The sequence below is a fragment of the Triticum urartu genome, chromosome 5 (genome assembly GCF_003073215.2).
Source record: "Triticum urartu cultivar G1812 chromosome 5, Tu2.1, whole genome shotgun sequence".
NCBI classification, from domain to species: Eukaryota; Viridiplantae; Streptophyta; class Magnoliopsida; order Poales; family Poaceae; genus Triticum; species Triticum urartu.
In genome coordinates, this window is record NC_053026.1 from 322,949,625 (window position 1) to 322,968,129 (window position 18,505).

At 49.1% G+C, this 18,505-nt stretch overlaps 3 protein-coding genes across 3 annotated transcripts; 2 read left to right on the top strand and 1 right to left on the bottom strand.

Annotated features, from left to right (window-relative positions):
- The first annotated feature begins 7,814 nt into the window (after positions 1–7,814).
- Positions 7,815–10,953, top strand: LOC125508822. Its single transcript, XM_048673616.1, has 2 exons — positions 7,815–8,757; positions 9,156–10,953. Exons 1-2 carry the CDS (start codon positions 7,852–7,854, stop codon positions 10,893–10,895), a joined length of 2,646 nt encoding a protein of 881 aa, XP_048529573.1. The 5' UTR covers positions 7,815–7,851; the 3' UTR covers positions 10,896–10,953.
- Positions 10,954–11,033: 80 nt separating this feature from the next.
- On the bottom strand, positions 11,034–13,655 carry LOC125508823 (THO complex subunit 4B-like). The gene is made up of 5 exons (XM_048673617.1): positions 13,351–13,655; positions 13,108–13,260; positions 12,688–12,756; positions 12,384–12,571; positions 11,034–11,481 (listed from the first exon to the last, which is right to left on the bottom strand). Exons 1-5 carry the CDS (start codon positions 13,558–13,560, stop codon positions 11,271–11,273), a joined length of 831 nt encoding a protein of 276 aa, XP_048529574.1. The 5' UTR covers positions 13,561–13,655; the 3' UTR covers positions 11,034–11,270.
- A 14-nt stretch (positions 13,656–13,669) lies between these two features.
- On the top strand, positions 13,670–18,256 carry LOC125508824 (autophagy-related protein 8D-like). Its single transcript, XM_048673618.1, has 5 exons — positions 13,670–13,946; positions 14,035–14,090; positions 17,549–17,601; positions 17,687–17,805; positions 17,886–18,256. Exons 1-5 carry the CDS (start codon positions 13,754–13,756, stop codon positions 17,975–17,977), a joined length of 513 nt encoding a protein of 170 aa, XP_048529575.1. The 5' UTR covers positions 13,670–13,753; the 3' UTR covers positions 17,978–18,256.
- The last annotated feature ends 249 nt before the right edge of the window (positions 18,257–18,505 follow it).

Sequence of the window (18,505 nt, forward strand, 5' to 3'; positions counted from 1 at the left end):
TACTTTGGTTCTCAAAAACTGAGAGAAATACTTACGCTACTTTGCTGCATCATCCCTTCCTCTTCGGGGAAAACCAGCGTAGTGCTCAAGAGGTAGCAGATGCGAGCCCTATTCTGGAACATCCGCGGTTTCGGCCAAGATGGTCGCCACCGCCAACTCATTGAGTACATGCGAACCGAGCGTATTGACATTGTAGCCATTCAAGAAACGGTGCGTACGGAATTCTACCTGTCGGAACTTGAACATCTGAGCTCCGACCTGTTCGCCTGGCACTGGCTCCCTTCTAGTGGGAGTATGGGCCACTCGGGTGGCATCCTCCTAGGTGTGAAGGATGCCACCCTTGAGGTAGGGGGCATGGACCGGGGCGAGTTCTTTGTCAGCATGGAGGTCTTCGAAAGGGCCTTAAATTTTAAATGGGAGATCATTGCGGTTTATGGTCTGGCCGACCACCGCAGGTCTGAGACCTTCCTTGCTGAGCTCCGAAGGAAGGTTGCGTCGACCCAGTTTTCGGTAGTAGTGGGCAGCGATTTCAACCTCATCCGGACGGTAGAAGACAAGAGCAATAATTTAGTGAACTTTCCTCGGATGCAATTATTCAATGATTGCATCGCTGATATGGGGCTGTGGGAACTCGATCGTGTCGGGGCCAGGTTCACTTGGACTAACCGCCAAGTTGATCCGACTCACTCGGTCCTCGATCGAGTCTTCGCCTCCCCTGAGTGGGACATTCGGTGTCCCCTAGCATCGCTTCGGGCGATTACGCAGATTGGCTCTGACCACGTTCCCCTTCTCCTCTCTTCGGAGAATGAGCGCCCCCCTCTGTCGCCACGCTTCCGCTTCGAGACCTTCTGGATGCGTCAGCCAGGATTTACTGCCGCGGTGGTCGCCAGGTGGCGCGAGGCGAGGGATGCCCCCATAGGGCCCTGTCGGCTGTTGATTCTTGGCACTTCTGCGCCAAGCGGTCGCGGAAATTCATGAAAGGGTGGGGTGCAAACGTGGGTCGGGACATTCATGAGTGGAAGAAGTCCCTCCTTGAGGGTATCCAGGCCCTCGATATGCGGGCCGACGCCGCTGGCCTCTCGGCAGACGAATGTATGCTGAGATACGACTTGGAAGATCAGCTCACGATCATCTACACTGACGAGGAGGCCTACTGGCGCTTGCGGTGTACGCAGAATAGGGTCCTCAAGGGGGACGCTAATACTGCCTACTTCCAGGCTGTTGCTAATGGCCGTAGACGCCGTAACTCCATCCCCCTCCTGTGGGATGGACCGACCCTCCTTCAGCGGCCGGAGGACATCCGGGCACATGTCGATGGCTTCTACAAAGACCTATTCTCTGCCTCCCCTCGGGGAGGTCTTGCACTTGCGCAAGACATTTGGCCTGCCCACTGCTGCGTCTCACCTGTGGATAACGCGACCCTCACGGCCCCGTTCTCGGAGGCTGAAGTTTGGGAGGCTATTAAGGGCATGAACCCCTCCTTGGCTCCCGGCCCGGATGGCCTCCCAGTGAAGTTCTTCCAGACCTTCTGGGAGGTGATCAAACCGGAGGTGATGGCCCTATTTGATGAGTTCATGGCTGGGACCATTGACCTCTCCCGACTGAACTATGGTGTAATCACTCTCATCCCTAAGGTGATGAGAGCCTCGAACATCTGGCAATTTTGACCGATTACAGTGATTAATGTCATCTTCCGCATCCTCGTGAAGGGGTACGCCATTAGGGTGGCCCCTATAGCTGACCGGAGCACCCACCCTGATCAGTCGGCCTTCATCCAGGGCCGCTATATCCTTGATGGAGTCTTGGTGTTCCACGAAGCTCTCCATGAGGTGCACGCCAAACACCTTAAGGCAGTCTTCCTGAAACTGGACTTCCACAAGGCATATGACACGGTCAGCTGGACCTTCCTTCGGGAATGTCTGCTTCAGAAGGGCTTTGATGATAGGTGGGTGACCAGAGTGATGCAGATGGTCTCATCAGGCCGCACCGCGGTGAACATTAATGGGGAGATCAGCCCATTCTTCCCCACATTTTGTGGGGTGCGCCAGGGCGACCCCTTCTCCCTGTTCCTGTTCAACATGGTTGTAGATGCGCTGGCGGCCATCCTCGATAAGGCCAAGGCGGCGGGTCACATTAAGGGGATTGTCTCGCATCTAGTTGGAGGCAATGGGATCTCCCTTCTCCAATATGCGGACGACACCATTATCATGGTGGAGGGGTCGGAGAGTGATATCTCGAACCTCAAGTTCCTCTTATTGTGCTTCCAGCAGATGTCCGGCCTTCGGATCAACTTCAACAAGAGTGAGGTTATGGTCTTGGGCTACGCCCAAGATGAGCGACAGAGCATAGCGGATAGGCTTAACTGCCAGCTTGGGTGTTTCCCCACGTCTTATCTGGGGATACCCATTAGTGACACCAGACTTACGGTGGTCGAGCTGCGCCCCACGGTGGGGAAGCTCTAGCACCGGATCGAGCCTTGGCAGGGTCGGTGGCTTTCGAAAGCGGCCCGTACGGTGCTCATTAACTCATCCCTCTCTAGCCTCCTCTTGTTCATCATGAGCTTCTACAGCCTTCCGGAGACTCTACATCACGAGATTGCCACCGTTCAGGGGCGTTTCTTCTGGGCCGGCGAGGGTGATAAGCAGAAGTACCACATGGTCAGGTGGTCTAAGATCTGCAAACCTCGCGACCAGGGTGGCCTCGGGATCATGTCCTCCAAACGCATGAACATTGCCCTTCTGACTCGGTGGCTCTGGTAGATTAGCAACGGAGATGGTGGCCTGTGGCTACGCATCATTCAGCAGAAATACCTCCGAGGCCAGCCTCTAGCCTTCTGTCAGCGATATGGGGGCTCCCAGTTCTGGCAATCCATCATTCAGCTCCTCCCTGTCCTCCGGATCGGGACCTCGATCGAGATTGGCTCCGGCACCGCCATGCTGTTCTGGTTCGATTGCTGGACTGGTGACACGCCCCTTGCGGCCCGCTTTCCGGACATGTTCTCCATCGCGGTTGCCCCGCAGATCTCCGTGGCGACCCCACCTTATTGACATAGGGCGGCTTGCATTCCGAAGGCCTTTTGGTCCGGATGAGAATGCAGACTGGCAGGAGTTGCTTGACTGTATTGCACTCCATGAGCCAGATCTCACGACTGACGATGACCGCGCCAGATGGCGCCTCGAGCCGTCTGGTCAATTCTCCACCAAATCTCTCTACCTGGCCATCGCCCCCTCGCTCGGCCATGAGGCGCTTTCCTCCATTTGGGAGATTCACCTTCCCTTGAAAATTAGGATCTTCCTGTGGCAATGGATTCGCGGCCGCCTTCCTTCTGGCGCAGAGGTTCTAAAGCGCAATGGCCATGGTGATGGGCGTCGCCCACTCTGTGGGCCTAAATAGGATTCGAACCATATCTTCTTCACCTGCTTGTCCGCGCAGTTCCTATGAAGCTGTTTCGGCGAGATTGTGGGTGGAAGCTGGGACCATACCAACTTCTCCGCTCTCTTTGCCGAACTCCAAGCGACCCCCCGCGTTGCGCCACATTAGGTGGCTGACCATTGGGGTTCTTGCCTGGACGTTGTGGACTGTTAGGAATAAACTTGTGATTCAGCGTACCCCTCTTCGTCATGCTACTGACGCTTTGTTCAAATGGTCTGGTTACTTGCAGCTTTGGCGGCCACTTAGCCGTCCCAGGGAGAGAGACGCCATCACCTCCATCATCACCCAGCTTCGCGCGATGGCTCTCCGGTTGGCTCCACCGCTTCCCCCGCCACCACTAGAACCAGATTAGTTTGTCGTCTTCTCACCGCCGCCACCGTCATCCAGGGGTGTTTCGTGTGTGTCTGTGTTGGGTTTGTTATGTTGTGCCCACAGCGGAACTTGGGTCTCTTTGTGTTGGATTGTGTGTGGATGCTAGACCCTGTTTGCGGTGGCGTTGTGTTGGTATGTTGTGTGTTCCGTTGTGACCTGTTACTCTGTGCTTGGTGGTTGCTTTATTTATAAAGCAAGGCGAAAGCCTTTTTCGATAATTGCATGTTTTTGATGATGTAAAAAATTACTTTTGATGCTCTTACGAAAATCCAAATACAGAAAATAGTAATTGCCTAAAAAACTCGTTTAAATATTGGATCAAACCTGCATGCTAATTTCCCCTAACCACCGGTCTCAATTGTACACCCCAATCCACCGCATACCGTCGGTCCGTACCTGCTCCGTCCATCCCCTAAGGATGTGTTTGGTATGAATCATCAAGTGGAATGGAATGTGTCCCACTCGTGCTTGGGCCTCATTCTTGTGTTTGGTAGGAGCTCTACCATTTACTAGAAAATAATTTTTTCGTGATGGCACTAGAAACGAGATTAAAGGTCCTGAAAAACTAAATGAACTTTTGGACGTTGTACAAGACAAGTGGTCAGGGACGCTTTGATCATCAAGTGGCCGATCGAGCTAGGCCGGTTCAAACTAAAGAAGAAGACCAAAGTACATATTGGAGCATGGCATGAGCAATATACACATTTGTGGGCATGCATGCATACGCAGTAAATGCAACTGGGAAAAATATGGTGCATGCGTGCGTGTTGAAGGTGCACTAGAAAGAGAAGAGAGAAGGTCTGCCTTTAACCAACTTTGTTCTAGGTATGCTGGCCACCAGGCTGATTTAGAAGGGAGGAAATTAGGTAGGAACATCAGGTGCCCCTTCCGTGCAATCCAAGGGCCAAAGCTACCTCAGATATTCTTCCTGGCTCAGCCACTACACTGCTACGTGCTACGGGTGCAACTAGGGACGGCAGGCCGTACGTGGTCGACTGCACGGCAAACCAGATCGATCCCATCTCTCTCTCTCTCTCTCTCTCTCTCTCTCTCTGACTTGACTGTCTCTCTCTCTCTAGCAGTCACTTTAGAAAAACAGCTATATATGCACCATATAAAGCTAGAGAGACCAAAGTGGAATTCTTTCTTACAAATATAAATATAAATACATATGCTCGTTGGCCTAGCTAAGCGAACCCACTTTTAACCCTGCCATTCAACCTTTCATGGCCTCCTGAGGCCACTCCGGCCTTGCCAAGTTCGGTCACCAGCAAGCTAGAATCCTCTGGTCGCCACATCTCATGCTCCCTCTCCATCTGAATGGTTTGATACGTCAAACATTGTTGAAAGAAACGGGATCCACTTATATATGTTCCCCCCTGTATGTTGAGGTGGAACGCATTGATTCCTGTCATCGACTAACTATAGTACAGTAGCACTACCCTTTGAGCCTTGCCAAGCAATCTACTTCACAGCATGCATGCTTGTATGCATATGAACCAAGCATTAGTTCCATCTAGAACAAACACACATGCATGCTACTCCTTTTGAGCCAAGATATATGTATAAAACCTTCAGGACATTGATCTCCTTCCAGCTTCCACAATATCTATATTGAAGTCCTTCAGTGCATTGATACGGTCTCCCTACCCGACACTTGGATTGTCGGTGTTTTTGAAAAATATATTGCTTCACATAAAATAATTCATTATAAAAGTGAGTTCGACTGGAGTGCTTAAGATATATTGTTGTCTATTCACTATATTGGCATAAAACAAGTATTCTTGAACGCATTTTCGTTTGATTCAATTATACTATCATGACAAATTTGTGCCTGAACCTAAAGTAAAATCTGAAGAGATATTTTACAATTTCTAAAACATCGTACATTTATAAAGAGAAGGATCATAGATTTAGGCATGTCTGTATGCATGTGCAACAATCATATGAGAAGAATGGAATTGATCATGCAGGACTTAGTTAATTGGTTAGAATTTTTTGTGGCCCTGCTAACATTGAGATTCCACCACAGAGTTGAGAGCTTGTGGTTGTAAGCGAATGGCATCTGTATATGTTAAGCCAATGGTCCCCACGGATGAATTAGTGCTAATTTCCTCTTCCATATATGGTGAAGACAGTACATGATCATATCACTCTTTTCTCAGCCTATTTAGAGTTCCAGATTGGGTGCACAAATACTATCGTGAGCAAACCAATTAAGAATTAAACCCAACCGACTATTATTCTGGTTTTGATGAGCTTCCATGCATCACTCTTTTCACAATATTGCATATAGTTCTTCAGTTTCTCTTTTCTGGTCATTTCAATGACTGCCAAGACATCCAGACTGAATGTACATGATCACCAGTTCACCGCCATTTGGCAGAAAACAGTTAAACCATCCGACTACCCATGCTGACATTGTTGGTAATACTTTCTTTGACATAGACCTAGTTACGCGTGTCATCCAAATTAATCTGATGTGAATTTCATGACTGAACCTCAATCATCCCATGTATATATGTAAAATATTGCTAACTAAGAATTTCCTTTGCACCTTTTGCCGGGTTCCCAAAAAGAAATTCTGCTGCAACTTGAAGGCATCTTCTAGTACCTATAGAATTGTATTCTGGTAACTAATTAAGACGCCCCTTCGAAGGGCTCATTTGATCCATTATTAGGTGGAAAGTTTTTTTGGTGACATATACCCATCCCATTGATTCAAAGGGGAGTAAGGAGGAAAAAAAAAGAGACAAGAACACTATCCTTTGATCTCACTTTCAGATATTTTCGTCCTTGCCGGCAGCACTATATAATCAATTTGACAAGTAAAAAAAGAACAATTTTCTTGTACCAGTTTCCGCCTATTAAGACCCTGATAAGTGTCACACGTGTGGCACGAACACATGACAACTCCGAACGTTTTTTATAACAAGTTTAGTGTCGCGAGAGTGGCAACTTTAGTTGTCAAGCATGACAACTTTCTTTTCAGATGGCAAGTTTCAGTTTTTTCTTAGTTTATTTTTTTTCGAATGGCAACTTTAGTTATAAAAAACATCAGGGCGCGATTGCTTCGTGCCACACGTATGACACTTATCATTTCAATTAAATTTGAGGATAGTTTCTCCTACGCTCAACTAATTTAATTCTATACCAGTTTCAAAGAAAAAAAACACAGAAGTTATATGATTTACACATATATACCTTTATGTAGAATTTCAATGCACATGAAAAACTCGATGAGGACCTGCAACATCTTTATTTCACTTATGTCTGTGATTTGATTTTAATTTGGCTGCTCTTATTACCATTCTTATGTCCCTCCTATTTCCGCTAATCTACAAAATTCATGTGTGTTTTCAGTTCTCTGTTTTGTACTCCTACATAAACTTCTACCCCCTTCGTTCTAAAATAAGTGTCACTGATTTGGTACATCTTTTACTAACTCTGCACTAATCATCGACACTTTTTTTTACTAACTTTACACTAGTCATCGATACTTATTTTGAACGGAGGGATTATATATGTCATAGTTAGGTGTTTTTCTCTTCTATTTATACGGTTTTGTAAGTCTGCGAATCTAAGAACTCTCAAGATGGGAGGGGAATTGGACACAAGTTAATAACTAGAGCACGCGCTCTCTCTATCCAAGCATGTATAAAAGCCAACTAATTCCCATATTTTGACATCACAGGATCATCCATGCATGTGTGATGTGTCTTTGCATACGGAAGTACTCTGCACACGACAGTGCATGGACGAGATCCGGACGATGTCCATCTTAAACGGTGCTGATTTGCTAAAAAATGCCATCCATCGATGATTTGATCCATCGTCCAGCTTTCGGCTGGAGATGTGTCGTCTCTGTAGCACTGCTCGCAGCATGCATGTCACATCCATGGCTGACGTCTATACGTAGTGAAAAGCAGTGGAGCAACCAGAATGGCCACTAGCACCAAGCGCCTACTTTGCAGCCCAGGCAGTATACAATGACGACCTCATGCGCGCGGTAGCTAACTAGCTATAGCTATATAAGCACATGCGTACATGTACTACCCACCAAGCTCTCCATCTGTCGTCTTCTCACTTCGCATGCACTCTGCGCGCGCGATCGAGCCGAGAATGGGCATGGCCGCAACCAACAACAACAACGTGAGCGCGGTGGCGCCGCCGCCGTCGTCCATGTGGACCAGCACGAGCCGGCGCTGGCGCCCGTCCCTCGCGTCGGGCCTCCGCGCCGCCCTGGCCTGCACCATCGTGGGCGTCGTGTCCGTCTACGCGCCGCCGCCTCTGCAGCGCCACCTCACCTTCCCCGCCTTCTCCTACGTCGTGACCGTCATCATCGTCACGGACGCCACCGTGGGCACCGCCCTGCGCGCGACGGCCAGCGCGCTCCACGCCACCGTCATGGGCGCCGTCCCCTCCGTCCTGGCGCTGTGGCTGGCGCACCGCACGGGCGCCGCCGAGTCGGTGCTGGCCACGTCGGCCGTGGTGGCGCTGAGCACGTTCGCGGTGGCGCTGCCGGAGTCGCCGGGCCCCGTGGCGAAGCGGATCGCGCTGGGGCAGATCATCATCATCTACGTGGCCAAGTTCAGGCGAGGGGACCGCACGAGCCACGAGCTGGTGCTGGAGCACCCCGCCAACGTGGTGCTGTGCACGGCGCTGGGGGTGGCGGCCGCCTTGCTGGCGGTGCTGCTCCCGTGCCCGCGGCTGGCCACCCGGGAGGTGGAGGACAAGAGCAGGGCGTACATGGAGACCGCGGCGGAGAGGGTGAGGGTGCTCGTCGACGCGTTCCTCCTCACCGCCAACGACACCGCCTGCGCGGATGATGGCCAGGAAACAGCCGCGGCCTCTGGTAGACGGCGGCGATGGTGCATGGCAGCGTGCATGTCACAGGCCAACCGTCTCGCGTCCGCAAGCGCCGCCCTCCTCCGCCGCATGGCCGCCGTTAAGGTAATTTTGTTTAACGATCGTGCATGAGAATAAGCACAAATCTTTCTTTTTAGCAAAGTAGTCATGCATGTCATGCGTATCATAGATTCATTCATTCATATCTAGTGCTAAATTCCTGCTTGCGTCAGTTGGGTGCATGCTTAGCTACCGAAAGAGCTTGCTAGATGCCAAAAGTAGACCAGCACTATGCACTGGAATGCAGCGCTAGTGCTACCTGGTACTATTGGAGTCCTCGTCAGAAAACGAGTAGTATGACTGGTCTTCGGCATGCCGCATGCATGCGAGTTAGTACTACTATAATTAGGCAGTAGAAGCATGCATGTGATCAGTTTAATTTGCACGGATCTGGTACGTACACACGATGAACTAAACTTGGATTATCACATGCACGCGTGCAGGGAGATTTGCAGTGGGAGAGAGTGCCAGCAGTGCTCAGGCGGTGGATGCCGCAGCAGGCGGTGGTAGACCACGGCCGCATCGAGATGCCCATCAAGGGAATGGAGATTGCGCTCACCAGCGCTGCCATCGCCGGCAGCAGCCCTATGATCTGCAGCAGCTGGTTGGAGCATATGAGAGACCAGATACGCCTCTCCATGCTCACTACACATCGCCACCACCACTGCAGCAGCACCGCCACCACCAGCGTCGCCATGACCAAGACGACCATCAACAAGCAATCACCATTAATGTTGACAAACGATACGATGACGACGTTGTTGCCGGAGAGGCACGAGGAGCTGTCTCCTTTCCTCTTCCTCTTCTCCATGCATCTCCTCCGTCATGGCACCCTGCAGCAGTTGGCCTCCTCCCATCCGGATCAGACCAAGACTACCAACAGCAAGGTAACTCCGGCAGCGACAAATGCCGAGGATTCGACCGACGATGACGATGTCTTCTACCTGTCCGAAGAAGAGGAGGACGAAGAGGTACAGGCCAGCAGTGGAGAAGAAGAAGAAGGTCAATTGCAAGAACATGGGGCGCCAAATAAGACTGGCCACATGGAGACGACATCCAAGAAGCAGGAGAAGAAGAAAAGCGTGTGGCTGAGGTGGGGGCTGGAATGGGAGAGAGTGGTGACGGCGGCCAAGTGCGCCGTGTCGCTGGGCCTCGCCGTCCTTCTCGGCCTCCTCTTCAACAACGACCACGGCTTCTGGTCCGGCCTCATCGTCGCCACCACCATGACCGCCGGCCGCGACTCCACATGGGCCGTGGCCATCGCGCGTGCCCACGGCACCGCCATCGGTTCCGTCTATGGCGTGCTGGGCTGCCTCCTCTCACAACAGCCGCACCTCATGGAGCTCCGCTTCCTGGCGCTCCTCCCCTGGATCGTCCTCGCCACCTTTCTCAAGCGCAGCCATGCATACGGCCCTGCCGGCGGTGTTGCTGCCGCGCTGTCCGGCATCATCATCGTGGGACGGAGGTACGACGAGGCGCCCATGGCCTTCACGATCACCAGGCTCGTGGAGACCTTCATTGGCCTGTCCTGCACCGTCGCGACGGACCTCGTGTTCCAGCGCAAGGCAAGGCCGACCGCCAGGGCCAGGGCGCAGCTCCACCGCTGCATCGCCGCGCTGCGGGAGTGCGTGGTTGGACTCACACCCACGTCGTCAGCGAAGCAGCAGCAGCAGCAGCAGCACAAGACGTTGCTGGAGCAGGTGGCGCTGCTGAAGAAGTACGCGGCGGAGGCGGGCAGCGAGCCGAACTTTCTGTGGCTGGCGCCGTTCCCGACCAGCTGCTACGACAAGGTTCATGGCAGCCTGAGCAGGATCGCGCAGCTGATTGGGCTCTACCAGCACGCCCGAGCCGTTCTCATCGACAACGCCGGCGGCAGCCGGCAGCTAGGCGCAGACATGAAGCGCTTCCACGGCGCCCTCTCCGCATCCCTGGAGGCACTGCTGGAGGAGGAGGACGTCGACCTTGAGGCCGGCAAAGGAATCTTCTGCGAAGATATGGCGGTGGTCAGGTCCTTCCTCGGCCATGCAAGGGAGGCACTGTCACAGCAGCAACAGCAGGAGGAAGAAGAGCAGTTGGCTGCTGTTTGCCTGGGCTCGATTGGGTTTTGCATGGGTGAGATGATGAAGGAGGCACAGCAGCTGGAGGCTCACATGCTGAACCTCAGCCTCCAACCTAGTCGCTGATGCTGCCTACATTGTACTATGCTCGATTCTCAACACAAAAAAAAAAGTACTATGCTCATGTACATCTTACTATCAATGCACTGCATTGTTCAACGAAAAGAAAAACACTCATCTACTACTATCAACAGACAGCAAATGTAACACTTGTGATCACCCTTTATAAAAATCTCATCTTAGTCCAACCGTCTCAACTGCTACAACTCAGAGGAAGAGAAAAAAGAGCTACAATGGAACGCACCACCTTGATCATCACACAACAAAGACAGACGCTTCATTTGTCTCACAAATTACAATCTAATAAAATACATGGCCGCATCTTTTCCTACACAAGGCTAATGGCTGTGCGGGATGCAGGCGCGGCAGGGCCCAAGCCATTTAGCTGGTCTGCATCGCTTCCGAGTGGTACTTGTCCAAGTCTGCGTCTAGATCATTGGCAGAAACTGGCTGACTGCCGCGCCCTCCCCTCCCTCGCCCAAGCCCAACATCACCGCGCCCTCGACCACGCCCAGCAGCACTACGCCCGCCGAATCCACCTCTGCCCCGAGGCCATCCCCGACCACCATCACCGCCCCTTCCACGTCCGCCACTGCAAATATCCAGTACCACTAGATATGTCACTTGCTCAAAATCTTCCAAAAGAATTTGCGCAACACGATTGAAAATGCATATATGACAATGCAAATTGAACAGGGTGATTAATAGAACTAACTTTATTTTGACTCATACTTGTGAGAATCGCTAATTGAAGTGTAATCTTTTTGACAAGCATATTTGGTTCCTTTGCTAGCCCAAGAAATTTGCAAGGTTCCTTTGCTAGCCCAAGAAATTTGCAAGGTTAGGAGCTTAGGGGGAGCTAAAAAAAAAGTCCTTGCTGCCATGGGCAAGGCAAAATATTTGCCTAATCGGCCCTCCCTATGGGCAAAGTCTGCTTGCTCTCCCTTTGGTCATGTTTTGGTCCTGGTCCTGGTCCACGTCCTGGTGCACACGCACGCACTCATTTTAAGCTCCCAAGGCAATAAGGACCAACACATACCCTTGCTTCTCAAAGTTATTGCTCATGTTGGCTAGTTTCGCTTGCCTCAGCCCTCAGATAGCAAGTTGGGCAAATAAACAAAACAATGCTGAACTTCGAGACACAGTAATGCATTAGAAGTACCACAACATACAAGATTTTACTAGAAATGAGGCAGGCAAAGGTAACTCATGCCTTGCTTGCACTTTGGACGATGAAGACGGTCCAATTCCGCAAATTGTCAAACTAATGACACGCTAAGTTAGTCACTAACTACACAATACATGAATACTAACCATGTTAATGAATCTTTAACAGCCAGTGGCAGCTGCTGCCTAATTGTGCAAACGCTAATCAACCCAAAGGGTAAGGAACTAAGGATTGTGCTTAGAAGACAGTTTTAGCTTGACAGTAATTTAGACAAGTAACAATTTTAGCAGTAAGAAAATTCAGTAAATGTGATATCTGCTACTAACCTGTAGGAAGGAATGAAGTTTCCTATCGTCGGGGTATTCAAAGTAAAAATAGCAGGTGGTGGTGGTGCCTCAATATTTGTTCCAATGACCTCAATTTTCATAGGTTTGCCGTCAAGCTGCACATTGTTGTACCTCTTTAGAGCAGCTAGAGCATCTGATTTCCTTGAAAATATAACCTCTGCAGTTCCCTGGCGAATGGAGTTACAGTAATGAGGTGATCTGTGAGCACTCAAACTACGTGAAAGGTGTTCAAAGGCAGATACTGCAACAAAGTTGAGATGCGTAAGGGCTAAATAGTAAATACCTTTGATCTTCCACTCTTGTCGTAGTTAATGGAGTACCTCTTGAGATCGCCCACCTCAGCAAAGAGTTCCTGGGCAAATTAAGCAGCATGTTATAGAGTGACTTAAGAGAATCCCCTGGTTGCTCTAAAGGCGTGGAGCTAAATAATTCGGAGCCTTGTCTACTCCCAATGCTTTACGGTGGTATGGTTGGACAGTAAAAGAACAATATGAATAATGGAATTGGATTCCATAGATGGCGTCGAAAAAGAGCTAAATAATTGATAGCCTTGTCTACTACTTCTTCAGGATGAAGCTGTGGATTGCGATGTTATCCTACTGTCGAAACCAGGTTAAAGGTATGCTGAGATGGGTAACACGCACAGGAGAACAGGGACTGCTATTCCTAGGGTTCTAGGAGGAGGAGGGTCTAGTGGTCTTACCTTGATGTCCTCGTTGGAGACGTTGTAGTCGAGGTTGGAGATGTACAGCTTGGTGCCCGTTTCGACCCCGGTCGGCGGCGCCACCATGGCCATCACCTGGGCGTGGGCATGGGCATGGGCCTGCTGGGCAGCATATGCAAAAGCCGCCGGCGCCTGTGCTCCCCCGACCCCCCGGAAAACAGAAGGCAAGTTTAGATTGAGTGAGCTCCAGATCTCTGAATTAGGAGGAGTAGTTCACCATACCGGGGGCGGGAAGTTGAATTGGTGGTAGGGCGCGGCGGCAGCGCGAGTGGCGGCGCGAGCCTGGAAGCGGCGACCGGCGGGTGCGGGTCCTCCCGACGCCGAGCCCGAGCCCGAGCCCGAGGCCGGGTTGCGGCGGCCACGGCCGCGCTGGGAGGAGGACTTGTTCTTGGAGATGAGGTCGTCGAGGGACATGTCCAGGGCGTCCGCCATCTCCCCCAACCCGGAGATAGATTCGCACGGCGGCTGAGGCGGCGGCGGCGGAGGAGGAGGATGGAGTCGTGGGGACGGCAGCGATAATTAATTGGCACACGAGAGAGAGAGAAGAAGAAGAAGCCCGGTCTGCATTGGGCCGGGCCGATCTACTACCGCCGGCTCGAGACGGGCTGGGCTGGGCTTCTACCGTATGTATCGTGTCATCTTCTTCTTCCTCTTTCCGAGGGGTAGGGAAGGGATAACTTCTCCAGCTTCGCCATTGACAACAATCTATCCGCGATTCAATCAAATACGTAGGAAACAGCAGCAGCAAGACCAGCAATCGGCTCCTCGAGAACCAGCGAGGAGGAGGATGAAGTCCTTCAAGAAGGAATTCACCCTGGGTAGGCATGCTACCTCCTCCTTTTCTTTCTGAATTATTATCAGTCTGCGTCTCGTTCGGGCGCTGAATTTGCTGATGGATGGATGCAGAGGAGAGGGCGAATGAGTCGGCCTCCATGATCGCCAAGTACCCCGGCAGGATCCCCGTATGTACCTCTCTCTCTCTACTCGCTGCCCCAAAACTTAATATACTACTCCTAGCTGCTACAGTACTAATTAGGAATAGGGTTCCGGAGTCCCGGGCATACTAGATTCGCGAACGACCTCTTTGATTGATTGAATTGAATTGAACTGAACTGTAATTTGCTTCCTCCTGTACATAGTGTGGTCCTGTGGTCCGGCTCAAGATATAAGCTTGACAGGTGAGGGGAAAATTGAAATAATTCTACCAAATTAGCTTTTACTGTACTTGTCAAGTTTTTCAGCTGTGCTAAATTTCAATGGGGGGTCAGGAAGTTTGTTGGAGCCTCTGTAAACCACAAGGTTAAGTGCTTACCTTGAAATCCATAACCAGGGTGTTTGGAAAAAATAAAATAAAATAAAAAAGACCCAGATATTTGGATACATGCCTACTATTAAAGGGGAGTTGGTGCATTCTCCTGGACGAGACTTGCCTGCTCCCCGCGCGTGCGCCCATCCGTGCTCCCGCGTACGTGGCTTGATTTGATTGGAACAAAATAAAGGCCGGCCCCACCCCCTTAAAATCAGAGGGAGGAGATGATTAGATTGGAAAGGAAAAAGGAAAAAAGACAGACGTAGGATGAAGTGGGAGCAGGGATGGGAGCATGGGGAGGGAGCAGGCAAGCCAGGTCCCATTCTCCTCACCTCCTTTCTCCTACGTTGGAGTTTTTCTGTCCATGCCCCCCCTCCTTGGTTTGGAATATTCTAAATCAAAACAGTACTTTCCTTTTCCTGTCCTACTAAAAACCATGTCCTGCATTAACTCAATCAAATCTTGCCAAAAGCATGTCCTGCATTAACTCAATCAAATCAAATCTTATCAAAACCTCAACTAAATTAGAACTTTCTTTGCCTTCTCTTATCCATATCTGTATCAATTATTACCAAAATCTCAACTAAATCAAAAAAAATCTTGCCTCCCCGTACACATACTCAAATCGAATTAAATCTTAACAAAATCTAGAATATGGTGGATGTAAGGTATGTGTCGGACATGATTTGTGTTGAACCATTAGAATATTTATGGCCCCGTTGCAACTCACGGGCAATTAGCTAGTACTAGTAAATGCGCACATGCAACACACGTTAATATTTAGGAATATAATAATTGCATGCGAATATTAGGTATGCTATTATTTGTGTGTTAATCTGTGATTAGTGCAACGCCATTGGAGCAGTCTAGGTCGTTGGATTAACTTAGTTCGATGGCCGAGATCAATTGGATCTGCCCCTTTGGGTCTTTTTATATTGGTATAGATGATATAGTGAAGCACCAAATTTGAGAACTGCACATCCATGATAGTACTAGCTAATTGCATGTGCGTTGCAACGGTGACATACATATTCTAGTGGTTCAACACCAATCGTGTCCGACATATACCTTACACCCACCATATTCTAATGCAGGATTTGATTTGATTGAGTTAATGCGAAAGATTTGATTTGGTTGGCCGTGTCCGACATATACATGGAACGATTTGATTTAATTGAGTTATGCAATTATCTCACACCCACCAACGGGGGTGCTCCAAAAGATTTGACTTGATTTGATTGCCTATGTCTGGCATATAGCTGGATTGATTTTATTTGGTTGAGTTAGTGCAACTACCTTACACCGACCAACACGGGCCCTGCAAAAGACTTGATTTGATTTAATTCAGTTAATGAAGAACATGGGAGAGGGGATGCTTCACCAACGGACGTATGACCACCAACTCTCCTTTAATAGTAGAGATTTATGAGGTTAAAGAATGCATATCCATGACACATATGTAAATGTTCATATGTGATAATAAAAGTAATAGGACCCTGCTTCGTTGGTAGCATCGTAGGTGTTTTGCCATTTGATTTCTTCATTAATAAGGTTGGTTCTGCCAAAGCTGGCCACATTTTAACAATTTGTCTTTCAGCTTGTTTTCCCATCGTAAGCTGATTTGTTCGGCATTGGTGCCTTCGGCATCGTGTGGAACACATATTAAGGTGGTGTGCATCGATTGATGCAGAGTCTGGGGTGATCCTACATGTGCCTTTGCATTTCTAAGTTGTAGTGATTGTGATTGTAATTCTTGTATTAAACAAGTTAATTGAGCTCAACTAAATCATCCCAAAGGCCAAATGCCTAATTCCACAATTCAGAAATCGCCATGCAAAGAGCAACACCCGAGCTACGAAGTCAAATCTCATATCACTAGTCACCACACCTCAAAATTGATGGGAATTGCAGCTAGCAAAGTGAGCAACGAAACGAGCAACTGGCGAGCGTGGTAGGGACCCAAGGACAGGAGAACTCGTTTCTGTCGGACTGTGGCCTTGTCTGTTGCCAACATGGAATGCGCCCTGTCCCTGAAGAAACCCATGAAATGACTATCTTTTGCCTGAGCAAAGCGGACTGCATGCATGGGGCCATGTCTGGCTAGATAAAGCCATCACCGCTCGATGCAGCACACCAGTGAGCCTGGGCAGTAATCACCCATGGTTGCCATGTGCTTGCTCCACCCCTGCTTTATTTGTTGTCGGTTGTCGCCAGACTTTGTAGTTGGGAGAAGTGCAGTGCTACTGTTCCATTTTATGCACTTCATTAAAGATACCACTGTGCTACTGTTCCATTTTATGCACTTCAGTAGTGATAGCTGAACACATATACAGCCCCATAAACTTAGAAACTGCAGTGTGCTTGTGCGAGGGTTTCTTTTGTCGGACGGAATTTCTGGTAGCCGGAACTGCCCTCCCCCTCCACAAGAAACATTGTTACCGGTCAAAAATATTTGGTTAAATTTGAATTTAGACGTTCAAAACTACATCAAATATGTTGAGGTAAAAAAGAATAATGAGCTGCCACTGGGAGGATTTGAACCCATGACCTAGGCGATAGGGACGATTCCAGCTGACCATTGAATCGTCCTCTACTTCTCCTGCAATATATGGTAGAAATGTACTTGTTCTGTCCTTAAAAAAATGAATTCAAAGTTCATTTGAATTTTTTCTGGTAAAATATCTAGATTCCCTGTTACCGTCGGTAACCAGACCTACCGTTAACCCTCCAATAGGAAAAATATCGATCAGTAAAAAAAACCTAGTTTGTGCTGCTTTTATATGTGTGTTCTTGCTGTCAGAAGAGACTATATGCGTATGGAATTTGATGCCAAGACATCTTTGTTGGTTGTCATGATTTTTTTCATGCTTGGCGACATACTAAATAGACTTTGAGATGATGAATATGGAGAAGTAAAACAAAGTTGCTATTTCTCACCCAACCCACGAGTCATTCTACTCTCCAGAGATTTACTCAAACTGACGGGATTTGAGCAACTTCTAGACTCTGACAAAAAAACATGCATTTCCCTCTCCGTTGTTTCTCTTAATCAAATGTATCTCTGTTTGCATATATGCTGCTCCAACATTATGCTCATGTTTGCATTTGCAGGTGATTGTTGAAAGGTTTTCGAGGAGTAAACTTCCAGAAATGGAGAAGAGGAAGTAAGTGTATCTCAGAGACCAGATATATGCATGATATGTTAAAATTCTATGTACCAGATTGATAATTGCTTGTTTGTGATTGCAGGTACCTGGTTCCGTGTGACATGCCAGTTGGGCAGTTCATTTTCATCCTGCGCTCCAGGTTACATCTGTCTCCAGGGACGGCGCTTTTCGTGTTTGTGCGCAACACCTTGCCCCAGACCGGTGAGATTTAATTCATGCTGGTGTTGCACATAAATCCATCTGTTTGTAAGTTAATACTAATTTGTTAACAATTTTTTCAGCTAACCTGATGGGTAGCGTGTATGATTCGTACAAAGATAAGCAGGATGGCTTCCTCTACATGTGTTACAGCAGCGAGAAGACATTTGGGTGACATCTGCCTGACTGCAATTCAGCGTAGTGCACCCAATCCCAGTGTACATATGTGACATCAGTCTCTTGTTAAATGTTAAGTTGATCAGTAGCAGCCTCTGCCACAATCTCTAGTTTATTTTACTTGCACGTTTCATATCTGTATTGCTCCCGGCAAAAGAAAAAAAAACCTGTATTGTTGTATCACCGAAGTAAACTTATTTCCCTGTGCATGATGCTGCTTGCGAAGTCCTTTGGCAAGGATGGGCGTATATATGAATAGAAGTGTTGATTGTGATGAAGTAAACGCCTCCTGCTGAGCTGTTGACATTACAAAGCTCATGTGCCTACATGCGTCATTGCTTAGCTAACGAGCTCTGTCATCGTCATATTTACACGTTGTCCACTCGTTTCAAAATGAGTTTGCTTGGAGTAGCGATTACTATAAGAGTTGTCTTGGAGACCGTGCACATGCCTACGATGGTCGTCGGCGTGGTAGGACGTGAATGGGGATTTGTAGCCCACGAGTAAGAAATGTGATGGCAATTCT

Excerpts from the sequence above, each read along its gene's own strand:
- LOC125508822 (XM_048673616.1), top strand. The coding sequence starts at position 7,852 with ATGTACTACCCACCAAGCTCTCCATCTGTCGTCTTCTCACTTCGCATG. Across the intron at positions 8,758-9,155 it reads GCCGCATGGCCGCCGTTAAG|GGAGATTTGCAGTGGGAGAG; the intron begins GTAATTTTGTTT and ends GCACGCGTGCAG.
- LOC125508823 (XM_048673617.1), bottom strand. The coding sequence starts at position 13,560 with ATGGCGGACGCCCTGGACATGTCCCTCGACGACCTCATCTCCAAGAAC. Across the intron at positions 13,261-13,350 it reads AATTCAACTTCCCGCCCCCG|GCGCCGGCGGCTTTTGCATA; the intron begins GTATGGTGAACT and ends GGGGGAGCACAG. Across the intron at positions 12,757-13,107 it reads TCTCCAACGAGGACATCAAG|GAACTCTTTGCTGAGGTGGG; the intron begins GTAAGACCACTA and ends TAATTTGCCCAG.
- LOC125508824 (XM_048673618.1), top strand. The coding sequence starts at position 13,754 with ATGTATCGTGTCATCTTCTTCTTCCTCTTTCCGAGGGGTAGGGAAGGG. Across the intron at positions 13,947-14,034 it reads CAAGAAGGAATTCACCCTGG|AGGAGAGGGCGAATGAGTCG; the intron begins GTAGGCATGCTA and ends GGATGGATGCAG. Across the intron at positions 17,602-17,686 it reads CCAGAAATGGAGAAGAGGAA|GTACCTGGTTCCGTGTGACA; the intron begins GTAAGTGTATCT and ends TTGTGATTGCAG.